Here is a 13,125-nt window from a genome sequence, read left to right on the forward strand (position 1 = left end):
GAACTTCTTGAGGGTCTGATTCTATACTTTCTAATTCCTCCAAGGTGTTGACTTCACTGAACTCCCCATCTGAAGGACAAGACGAATTATCCTGGGTTTTTGGATGAATGAGTTCGGCCATTGACGTAACGCTGGCAACTATATTGAAAAAAAAATATTGTAGTTAGCCAATAACACCAAAGTATAATAGATCAGTGCATTCACAGTTTCATACTGAAAAAGCTAGTAGAATTAAGCAGCCAAGTGTTGGAAAACTTAACCTCTGATTGATTGCTGATTCAGTAATTAACTGTAGCGTCTATATCTTGTGTGCTGTTGAAAAGGGAAGCTCCAAGTAGCTCCAATGCATCGGCTTTCTCTTTTCCATATACCAGACCTAGTCTGCCGTACCAGATATTCTACCATGTCCCGATGTCCAAGAGAGCTGGGCCACAATCAAAGGCGTTAATCCTATCAAGGGAAGAAAAAAAGAATAAATAATCCGGAAAATCAAGGAATCTTTAGCTTGTGTTCAGTTTAATCTAAAGTTCACCTGATTCCATTCAAAATGGAGATATTTATTAACTTGGACAATTCAAATCTTACAAAAAACCTAAAGGTATACATTCCTGGATCGAGAACCCTTCAAGCAAGACTCACCAGAATAGTCGGGACCCGTCCGAGCGTTGTGTTCCAGCAACAGTTTCATTACTTCCAGATGTCCTGCCTTTGCGCAGGCGTGGAGTGCACTTTCGCCTTCTATGTTTTTGCCATTGACATCAGCGCCCACTTCCAAAAGGTACTTCACGATTTCCAAATGGCCGCCGAAGGAAGCAAGCATCAGACAAGTGACAGCGCGGTTATCAGCAGCCTCGATGTCTGCGGGAAATAGACCGATCAATGTATTACAAAAAACTTCACGACCTAAAGAAGATTTTTCAACTTTGTACTCAAAACAAACGCTGTATAGCTTTTTTACAACACACTACGTTTGATATTATAGCAAGCTGCAGTATAAGCCAATGCAATAGATAATTAGTGACAGCAAGTAGTGCTTATAAAAAGTAACATTGAAACTAAAATGCAGTGAAAACTCACAGGCCCCGTGTTCCTCAAGAAGCCTGACAATTTCGAAGTACCCAAGTGCACACGCTGCTTGCAGTGGAGTGCCGTTGAAACTGGTTTTCGCCATTTGGATTGGCGCCTTAGAAAGGAGATAGTCAACAACCCAGTAATGGCCATTGGAAGCAGCGCACCATAAAGGACTAACTCCAGACACGAGAGGTCCTTCAGCTGAAACTGCAAAGAACAACAATCTAATGGTATTTCTGATGCTGCAAATGAACTTCTCTTTTTTATCAATATCAAAGAGCTCTTAAATGGAAAATTATACAGGTTTTCAGTCATCATCCAAATACAGAGTAAGTCAGGGAGACCTGTCTTTCGATATTTCAAGTGACTTACCTGAGCCCAGTTCTTCGACGTCTGCTTCTCTGTATTCAACGAGGATCCTGACGCAGTTCGTGTGTCCAAGAAGAGCTGCCGTGCACAGTATCGAATCCCGTCCCTCCTCGGCCCTCTCAACGCAGTACGTAACGCCCGATGGAAAAGTCTGAAAATGCACAATACAAGAATGAGATACCCAACAACATTAGCAACAACATAGGAGAGCCTTTGGACATGCAGCTCATAGGTTATATAACACGCTCCCTCTTGAGCTGAAGCAGATTGAGGATTTAAAGTCTTTCTTAAAGAAACTTAAGCATTGTTTGTTTAATCGATGCTATGATATGGAATATCAAACAGTGAATGTGGAATATACCACCACCAAATAATAATAATAATAATAATAATAATAATAATAATAATAATAATAATAATAGCATAGAGGACTGCGTTAACATCAACAACAAAGCAGTGAAGACGAGTGGCTCAAGAGTGCATGGGAAGAAGGACTAATAAAAGTAGACCAAGACCCGAAATATACAGAGAAAGGAGAATGACAAGCAGAACAGAGGAATATCACAACAAACCAATGCACGGACAATACATGAGACAGACTAAAGAACTAGCCAGCGATGACACGAAACTGAAGGAATGATAACAGTAGCACAAGATCAGGCCCTAAGAACCAGATATGTTCAAAGAACGATAGACGGAAATAACATCTCTCCCATATGTAGTAAGCGCAATACGAAAAATGAAACCATAAATCACAGAACCAATACAAAAAGAGGAATGAGTCAGTAGCAAAAGCCCTCCACTGGAGCCTGTGTAAGACACCAGCTACCTTGCAGTAATAAGTGGTACGAGCACCAACCTGAAGGAGTGATATAAAACGATCAGACAAAGATCCTCTGGGACTATGGTATCAGAACAGATTGGGTGATACGTGCAAATAGACCAGACGTGATGTTGATTGACAAAATCAAGAAGAAAGTATCACTCGTTGATGTCGCAATACCATGGGACACCAGAGTTGAAGAGAAAGAAAGGGAAAAAAAATGGATAAGTATTAAGACCTGAATGTAGAAATAAGAAGAATATGGGATATGCCAGTGGAAATTGTACCCATAATTATAGGAACACTAAGCATGATCCCAAGATCCCTGAAAAGGAATCTAGAAAAAATAGAGGCTGAAGTAGCTCCAGGACTCATGCAAAAGCGAGTGATCCTAGAAATGGCGTACATAGTAAATAAAGAGATGGACTGCTAAGCAGGCAGGATGCAACCCGGAACCCACACTATAAATACCACCCAAAAAGAAAAATAAATAAATAAACAAATAACTATAATAATAATAATAATAATAATAATAATAATAATAATTATTATTATTATTATTACTCGTCACAAGAGGGCTGATATCCTCTTTAAGATATCCTCTCTTTGGTAGTGAATATATACATCCCTACACGGTAATTATATGCACAAGACGATTCTCGTGAAGCTCAATGTTCATAGCCAAGATTTTTTCCAGTTGTAATTAACTGAGTGATTTCCTTTGACCCATAATTATGAAGAGATGCACACTTATTTAAACTATTTCAATGCGTGCACCAGCTGCCAAGTACATATACATTTTGTGAAGGTAAAAATGGATGGCTAACTGGTGGACAAGGGAGGCAATATCTAAAAACAACTTCTGTCAAACACTGAGAAACATTCATTGCACTGACTGTTCCTCCTCACAGAACACTTATAGCTCTTTATGGAATATTTTTCTCCCTTTTTTTAAAATCTGTAGTCAAGTTGAATCATATAGATGCTCCAAGCCTTGATTCAGTAAATAGACATCTGTCTCAGCTTTGATTATTTTCATGAAACATGTCAACTTAATCCAGGGAACATGAGCTTTGTTTAAAATACTTATTCATTATCGCTTCAGTAGGATGCACTGATAATAAAATGTCAAGGGAAAGTTAGTATTAATTCGTGTTGGACTCATTACTGTGTCCATCACAAGTGAGTCTTATTCATTACATCAAACAGACGAATGAGTGTCAGGTCATACCGTGAATGGGCAAAGAAATTTCCAGATATGATTAGAAATTAAGCGAATAACAGAAGTAAAATAAATCCTAATTTAGAAAAGCTGTTATAAATTTGTCAAAATCGGAGATAGAAACTGCACAGAATGTGTGAGGTGTTTGACCAATTGCTGATAGGTTAGAAGATCATTTATATAAGATAAAAAAGATACTGAACGTATGTGGTGTTTGACCAATTGCTGTTAGGCTAGAAAAATTTTTATTTTTAAGAAAAAAAAAAAAAAAAACAACTTATAGATAATTTCTAAAAGTAACAGATATAGAAACCGGCTTTAGTCTGATGTGTTGTCTCGAAAGTGGTGATGTTCGAATTCCAAAACGAGGAAAAGTTTCAATAAGATTAAAGATGAATAGAAAAAAAACAGAAGCTTTGGGAACAGAGAAACGATATAGAAAATTAGAGTAAAACATTCTACGCGGAACAAGTTAGCATTTAAAAGACGAAAAAATGAAAATCTTATTTTTTAAATCAGCTACAACAAAGACTGCTAAACTAAGAACTAATTATTTCCTCGATTCTGAGGAGTCAGAAAAAAAAAAGATGAGAAGCTGCTAAAAAGTAAGATCATGAATAAAAAGCAAAAGCCAAATAAGTAATCACAGACGCGGAAGTTAAAAGTTAAAAAGGAAAACGAATTATCAGACCGTGGGATAGTAATTAAGAACCAGGTCGATGAGGAAGAGCATGTTTATTGACTTACCTTTAAAATTTAAAAAAGGAATTCACCGACCAGAAACTAATAAAAATATGAAATAGGAATAAACCAAGGGAATGGAAACATTAAAATTTAAATTTCCAAACAAGGAAAAGAAATGGAGGAACTTCTTTGTGAACAGGTGACTTACTGTCTATGACAAACCAGATAATTTAATACAAATTTCTCAAATTCTATAGATAAAGAAACCAAACCAGGAACTATGTCAGCAATGGAACTCTCTTAGCTAAAGTGTTTGAAAACAAAAAATCATGGGATTGTATTGACCATACAATCAAACAGACAAATCCTGGAAATTAGTTTTGTCAAGTTAAAGACAAAGATGCCAGGAATTAAACATATTTCTCCCACATTTGATAATGCTTCGTCAAGCAGAAACGTCCTCCATGAACTAACAGTTAAATGGAAACGAGACTTTGGAGTAAGAGAAAATCTGAACAAATAACCATACCACATCTTAATGCCAAGACCAGACTTACCCTTAATCGAGGGCGGAAATTTGGAACTATGGGATTTTTAATAAACCTATCTGCCGATGGTTAGAGTTGGGGTTTATGTATGAAAACAATTAAAATAGGATGGTAAAAGTCAGGGAAACTTAGAATAACATTGTTTATTATTTTAATTCATTCATGAATGAAAGGACACAAAGCAAGCTCATACAAAGACGTTTGAATGCAAAAATTTCGTGAACAGGACCAACGCTGAGACCTGGTCCATAACTGGAATAAGGGTTCGTTAAGTTGAAAGTAAAAGGGCTCCCAGAAAAACAAGATATCAAGTGATTGTTGCCCCATTCAAATAAATTACATGAGAAGGAATGGTTGAATTTTATTTTGGGAAAAAAGGAAATGCTCAACGAAACACAACACTGGAAATTGAATGGAGAAATTCTGAGATTCAGTAATTAATCCAAATCAGCCAGATGTTATGAAACAACTAAGTAACAAACTAAAGTGTGTTGACTTATGATAAGAAGATCGCCTCCTATGATATACGAATAAAAAGTTGACTGAAGTGAAAGAACTGAAAAAAAATAAAAAAAAGTCGATTGCATGTCAACAAGGGATGAACAACAAAAAAATTATATTGATGGCCCAAAATTAACAAACACCAAACGTGTACAAAGAGTGGATAGACGCAGAATTTGGGCTTGGAAGGTTGGCTGATTTTGATCAAGACTGTTTTATCACGTAGACAAATAAAACATATACAATTAACGAAGGCCACGGTTTCAGAAAAGTTCTTAGGAGAAAGAACCTCTTAATACCAATTTACCCAAGACTCTTCAACTAGTTCCCCCCACCCCCCCAAGAATTAGAATTACAAAAAGAAACGTAAAAGAAACGGTAGAAAATTGAAAACCTGTTATCTTTCGAACGCTATTTTACAAAAAGAAAAAGATTGATCTGTCACTGTAAATAATAAGCTGGAAAAAATGTTGGCTTGCCCTTGAATCAGCATCATTTTATTGATTGAATAATAAAGGATGATTGCTTTTATTTTTATTTTATTCCTGAACGTTGTCCAATTTATCTCTGCTAAAAAATTACTCCATTGACAAAATAAAATTAAACCACCGTCAAATAACACAAACAAACCATGTTTTTTAACGAGTGGAAATACGAACGCATTTTATTTTATGGAATTTAATTCATCACCAGACCTACATGGGGCAAACGAAAACCTCGATAAGTTAAGATATAATAATGAAACAACAACAATTAGAATTGACCATACAAAGTATATATTCCCTTGGAATGATGTTTTTGTTACAAAGCTGAACTGAAATGAACTGAAAACCCGCCCAAATCAGTAAAAGCCTAATCCTCATTCCATTATTGAAATGGAGATGGTCAATACATGTTGAAAAAACTTTCACTGTTGGTAATGTTGAAGCTTGAAACTCATTGTTCATTGTTAAACCAACAACAACAACAACAACAATAACAAAAAAAAAAAAATAATAATAATACAGGTTGTTTTCCTACTACGGGAACGACTTAGAAATTGAACTCAGATCCATGGACTAGAATTCCAACCCTACCTTATAGCCCATGATTAACTCTAGATTTTGTAGACAATTCTTTACAGCATATTTATCAATCACAAAAGCTTATAGAAGAATTTTTAAACGTAACAAATACAGAAAGTGGGTTGTATGTTACAACCCCCCCACCCAACCGGCTTTAGTCCTGATGTGGTTGTGCTTCGAAAAGTGGGTGATGTTCGAATTCAAAACGAGGAAAAGTTCAATAAGATTAAGAATGAATAAAAAAACCGGAAGCTTTGAACAAACAATAAGAAAAGAAAAGAAAGGAAACATTCTACGCGGACCAAATTAGCATTAAAAAGAACGATAAATGAAATCTTTATTCTTTAAATCAGCCTACAAACAAAGACTGGCTAAACTAAGAACTAATTAATTTTTCCTCGAAATTCTGATGGAGTTCAGAAAAAGGAAAAAAGAATTGAGAAGCTGCTAAAAAGTAAGATCCATGAATAAACAAAAGACCAAATAAGTTAATCATAATGGATAGTTAAAAGGAAGGAAAACGATTATTTCAGACCGTGGATAGTAAATGAGGTCGTCCAGCGCTAACAAAACCCTCACTCACCAACATTTTAAAACAAAAAATAGAGAAAAAAAGGGCCTTTAAATTTGTAAAATTTAAGAAAAAGGCCATAACACTTTTTATTTTTTTTCGCCAAGATATTGTTTTTCTTAAGGTTTGAATTTTATGGAATGTTTGAGGGACCCCAAAAATTATGATGTATTAAATATATGAAAAAAAAAAAAAAAAATAGACTGTGGCACAATTTGAGTTGACTGATTGTATGATTTGATTGTAAAAAATTTATGAGAAAAATTTAATGTTTTGAAGTTTACACCAAAAGTACAGATTGTATAATGCAAAATTGAACCATAGTTCCTCATCATCAAAATATACACTCTACAAGGTAAAACCATTCGAAAGAGGAAACTAAGGGAATTCCAGATGTTATGGGGGGGGGCGATACAAAAATGCATTTCTCAAATTTGTGGCGAAGTGTTGGGTTTTAGCACTGGACGGCCTCAAATTATACCAGGCAGATGAGGTAAGAGAATGTTATTGACTTACGTTTTAAAAAAAGGTAATTCACCGACCAAGGAAACTAATAAGATATGAATAGGAATAAAAACCAAGCGAATGAAACATTAAAAATTTAAACGTTCCCAACAAGGGAAAAGAAAATGGGAGGAAACTTATTGTGTCAACAGTGACTTACTGTCTATGACAAACCAGATAAATTTCAATACCAAATTTCTCAAATTCTATAGATAAAAACCAAACCAAAACCAAAGGAAACATGTGCCAGATGAACTCCTCTTAGCTTAAAGTGTTTGAAAACATCAGGGAATTGTATGCCATCCAATCCAAGCAAAACAGACAATAAAATGATATTTTTGTTCAAGTTAAAGAGCAAAGCTTGCAGGAATAAACATATTCTTCCCACATTTGATAAGTGCTCGTCAAGCAGAAACGTCTCATGAAGCTAACAAAAGTGTTAAATGGAAACAGACTTTGGAGGGTACGAGAAAATCTGACAAATATCATACCCACATCTTAATGCAATACCAGACTTACTTAATCCAGCGAAAATGAACTATGATCTTTAAATAAACTTGCTGCCGAGGTATGAGTTGGTGTTATGTATGAAACATTAAAATAGGATTGAAAAAAGATCAGGGAAAATTTAGAATAACCAGTGCTATTATTTTAATTCATTCAATGATGAAACAAGGACACAAAGCAAGCTCATACACCAAGACGTTGAAATTGCAAAACTTTCGTGAACAGACCAACGCGTGAGACCTGGTCATAACTGGAATAACTTCATAAGTGAAAGCAAAGTAAAAGGGCTCCAGAAAAAAACAGAAATACGGTGAATTGTGACCCATCCAAAAGATACATAGAGAGGTAAATGAATGAATTTCATTTGGAAAAAAGGAAACGCTGCAACGAAACCAATCACGGAAATTGATGGTAGAAATCGGAGTTTTCAGTACTTAATCAAAAATCAGCCAGAATGTTTATGAAACGACTAAGTAACAAAATTAAAACTGTTTGACCTATTGATAAGTCGCCCTCCTAATAATATACTGAAATAAAAAGTGACTGAAGTAAACGGGCTGCAAAAAATAAAAAAGTCGGTAGCATATACAACAGGCAGAAACAAAAAAAAATTTATATTGATGGCCAAAATTAACACACCAAATGTGTAACAAAGAGTGGATAGACGCAAAGAACTTGCTTTGGAGGTTGGCATGTTTTGATGAAGACTGTTTTAGTGAAATAAAAAAACTTGACTAATGAAAAATGGGACCCTTGATCCTAAGAGATAAAAACCATTTCAGCCAAAAGATACATGTAAACTGAAAAATAGATATAAATGCTTGCTACAATAATAAAGTGAGCAAATACTTAGACTAGTGCAAGATTGTGTTGTGCACGGTTCGAATTCTTTGCTGAAGAAATTGTAGGTTGGCTTTTTAAATTGATAAAGTGGTCCATGACTAGAAACAAGAAAACCTCTCACATAACGGTCATCTCGTATTATCCCAAGTAGGCCAGTAAAGCTCAAATGGTAACCCTTCCTTAAACGTGGAAGTCGACGACGATATATGGGATTTGGACTTTAGATCGCCGAAATATCACCTATCCAACAAGTTTTACTATAATTTAACATAAAATCAACTTACAAACAAAAAAAATATATATACATTAACAGAGCCACGGTTTCATACAAAAGTCTTAGGAGAAAGGAACCTCTTAATTAATTTAAATTTAACCAGACTTCAACAATTTCGCCCCAAGTAATTACAACAGAACGTAAAGAAAGGTAGAAATTGAAAACCTGTATCTTCGAAGCTATTACAAAAATAAAAAATTGATCTGTCACTGATGAAAAAAGAAAAAATAGTCAGGAAAAAAATGTTGGCTTCGCCTTGAATCTACCAGATTTTTTATTAATTGAATGATAAAGGAACTAACCTTTTACATTTATTTCCCGAACGTTGGTCAATTTAACGTCGTCTAAAATTTACTCATAGAAAATAAAATTTACAAACACAATCAAAAAAAATAACATATAAATACTTTAAAGCGTGGAAAAATACTAATCAATCTTTTAATGGAATAATTAATTCATCACCTAGACCGAGCATGAAACGCCAAACCCATTGATAATTAAGATATAAGAATGAACAACAACAATTTGGATGGACCATACAAAAGTATATATTCCCTTTGGAATGAATGTTTTTTGTTTACAACTGAATTGAAATGGACTGAAAACCCAAATCCCAAATCGGGCAGCCTAATCTTTATCCCATTAGTTGAAATGGAGATGTGAACTACATGTGAAAACTTCACTGTTGTAAGTTTGAAGCTGAAACTTCTTTGGTTCCATTACCACAACCAATAATAATAAATACCGTGGTTTCCTACTACGGGAACGTCTTAGAAATTGAACTCAGATCCATGATTAGAATTCACTACCTTATAGCCATGATAATCTAGATTTTGTAGACAACTTCTTTACAGCCATGATTTGACCATCAACAAAAACACGAGCATAAATACCAAAACAAAAAGTATAGTTTTTGCTTACCCTTGTGACGCATACAAAAAGAACCGTCATTTTTGTCCAATCTTGGCGAATTTTAATGGGATAGAAATTTCAACAGTTTTAATAAGGACTTTTGCACACCAAGCAAGTCCCCTGTGTTTTATCACTACACTTCAAAGAAACTTGTTTTAACTGATTATGTTTTTAACCCACCCAATTGGGGTTCTATTTATTTTACCAGCCCTGGGCATATGGAGAAGGCCGGGTCAACTTGAAAATGTCCTTAATCCCCATGACCAATTTTGTGACGCGGCCATGCCAAATCTCATTTCACTCAGCTTTAACAATGCTCCTTCGGTATAAGTAAAATAGGATTCCTTTCTGGGAAAGTATCCTAATTGAAGATGACCAATGTATAATGAACGAGTAAGGCTTTAAGGCATTTTATTAAACTAACGTAACTTTATGTGTTTAATATATTCTGTTTTTTGGAGTGAAGGGTCCATGAATTTGGCAAGCGCGTGAGACAATCTGACCCCAAAGATTTTTGGGGAAATGGCTCTGATTGGCTGAACGAGGCGCGACTCGGGAGGTTGTGACCAATGGCCGTGATGGCACAACGACAGGTAACCAACCATCCTACTCTTGTTTTCACAATGCGAGGACCAGAAGCGCATAACAAAAATGAGAAATTTTAAACAAGTATTTAATTTTAATTAATATTATATTTATGTGTAATATGTTCGATACCAAAATGACTTTTTTAGATTTGAAACACTCAATTCTATTGCCAGCATTGGGGGAACCACAGCCTTTTTGTTCCAACACTGGCTTATGGTCGCAATCTTGACTGTACAAAATGAAAAACCTTTTGTGCAGTATTTTATTGTTTCCATTGTTTTGGATTGGATTAATATATATTAGAGCTTTTTTTAATATTGTTTTCTTTTCTATTGTTTTTTCAAATTAAATGTTTTTCCTTCCCTTCATTGTTGAGGTTACTGAGAGACACCTTCAAGTGGGATGGGGTTCTTCCATTTACTATGAACGACCTAAATCAGACGCGAGGGGAAATGCAACTACAACAATCCCAGTTTATTGATAGCAGAAGGCAGTCAGCATCTCCAATGCAACGCCTCAGCCTTAAGAATCCGACACGAGGCAGTAAGATCCCTATCCCGACCTTAGCCCTCGTGTAGGAAGACTTTTGTTTGTATTGTCCTTAGATTAAGCTGGGCCTTATGCCATCCCACAGGGCCCTTTGCTAAGAAAGAAAGCAGACGTTAGAACGAACCCCTTTATTTAAACCGCGTGTTACAAGAACAATGTGAACAGTTAACACACAATAAAACAATAAAAATAAAGAAAATTCAACATATGTTTGTAATTAATTAATATAAATTTATGTATAATATGTAATTACTTACTCATAACATATTTTTTCAGCTTATGGATGCCTAATTCTACTGTCATCATTTTTACCATAGTTTCTTTTTTGTAAATAAGCTAAATCTAAAGTCATTCTAAAATGAAATGAGCTCTCTGGCTGGAGGTGGTTTTGGGTTCTTCCTCCCACGTGAGTTTATAATCCCGCATATCCTGCCAAATCTATAACAACAACAGAGAGGTTAAAACAATTTATCCCATGATAGATATCAAAATATCATTTGTTTTTTTTTCCTTCAGCAGAATTCTAAGTCATTAAATAGGCTTCACGATTAATAAACGTTTTTTTTTTATTCAATAACCAGGGAAAACTGAATCATATTTTTCTATCAACATTGGCATATTATTTTGGTGTTGCTGTGCTGAGGCAAATAGTTTTCCAAACCAGCTCCACGTCCGTTTAGTTTTTTTTCCACTGATAAGCATCTTTAAAGGCTGTTTCCTCCAAGGAAGCACTTTGGGTAGTTGACGGTATAACGTAATGTCCTGGAAGAAATTTCTCCTTTCTATCAATATCCATGATTTCGTAAAACCACCATAGGTAAAGACTAAATTGGTAAACAAGGAAATATGAAAAGTGCAAGGCATAACATAGTAAGTTTGGACCGAGTGAGAGGATAAGTGAGTTCGAATACAAACAGATTCTCTCGTTCTCAATCTCTCTACTCTCCGCCTCCGTCCCTCTTTCTCATTCCCTCTCGGGCGTCTGTCCGTGCTCTCTATTTCTAATCTCTCTCTCTCCTGACAAACAATTTATTGATTTGAAACAATGACTGAATATTAGCTGGAACAACCCGATATGGCAAATTGAACAAGAAATAAATAATCACCCCTCTTTCGCTGCTGACAACGAGCCGTCTAGGAAGGGATTACAAGATGACCCGCCCATCTGGTGTCCTTTACGCTTGCCCAGACTTGCTCAGACTAACAATCACAGGTAATAACAAACACTACTTGATTTCTAGAAATGTTCCTGTATGAATTAAACGAATACTAGTAAGTCAAAATTTTTTGGCTAAAACATATAACAAAACCAGTTTAATAAATTTGTGTCAAGTGAGCAATTAAAGAAAAAGAGTTTGGTTCAAAGTATGTGCACCTGGCAAGTTAACTTTCAAAACTCTTATTCTGATGAAGTTAGGTCATTGAGAAATCAAATTCATGATTCATATTCCCTATCCCGTTTCCTTTAATGGGATGGGTAATAATCTCAGGAACCACAGGAAGGTCCTATGATACACATACAAATTTGAAATTTTTGAATCAAGTAACTCACAACAAATATCCCTGTCTTAAATTTCATCTTTTAAAGAACTGCCAGGAGTTCAATAAATTAAATTTAAGAGAGGAGTCATAATTTCTTTCGTCCTACGTTTAGTGCCTGATCTTTTTTTTTTGCCTTTCATTCGAGTCTGTTCTGATTTGTTAGGGACAAATATCAAAATGCAGACTGGTTAGAGCAATGCTTTTCCAAAGGTCTGTTTTGACCATACTTTCCTGGTAGTGCTCGCTCGCTGAATGACTTGGCCTCTCTCTCTTCTCTCTCCATCTCTCACCCTCCGTCTCTATCTCCATTCCATCTCTCTCTCTCTCGTTTCTCTCTCTCTCTCTCATTCCCTCTCCGCATGTTTTAGAAAACTACAGACTCCCATAGCAATTGTGTGGGGTCGGTCCCTCAGATTTTGAACAACAATGATTTCACTTTAGTTTCGTTGCTGGACTTATTCATATTTCGATGGCTTATTATTCACCATACTAACCCTACGTACAATTTTATACGATTTACGTATTCATTCGTTCCATTATTTTATACATTTTT

General features: G+C 35.4%; 1 protein-coding gene across 1 annotated transcript in view; it reads right to left on the reverse strand.

The window, feature by feature from the left end:
- Positions 1-13,125, reverse strand: part of LOC135218166 (protein fem-1 homolog C-like) — an 81,634-nt gene that overhangs the window by 59,104 nt on the left and 9,405 nt on the right. Inside the window, exons 2-5 of the mRNA XM_064254315.1 lie at positions 1,444-1,591; positions 1,078-1,278; positions 640-858; positions 28-138 (exon numbers count right to left, since the gene is read on the reverse strand). Of these exons, the coding sequence (XP_064110385.1) occupies positions 28-138; positions 640-858; positions 1,078-1,278; positions 1,444-1,591 (679 nt within the window). The remainder of the gene's footprint in view (positions 1-27; positions 139-639; positions 859-1,077; positions 1,279-1,443; positions 1,592-13,125) is intronic.

This window comes from Macrobrachium nipponense, chromosome 9 (genome assembly GCF_015104395.2).
Source record: "Macrobrachium nipponense isolate FS-2020 chromosome 9, ASM1510439v2, whole genome shotgun sequence".
Taxonomy (NCBI): domain Eukaryota; kingdom Metazoa; phylum Arthropoda; class Malacostraca; order Decapoda; family Palaemonidae; genus Macrobrachium; species Macrobrachium nipponense.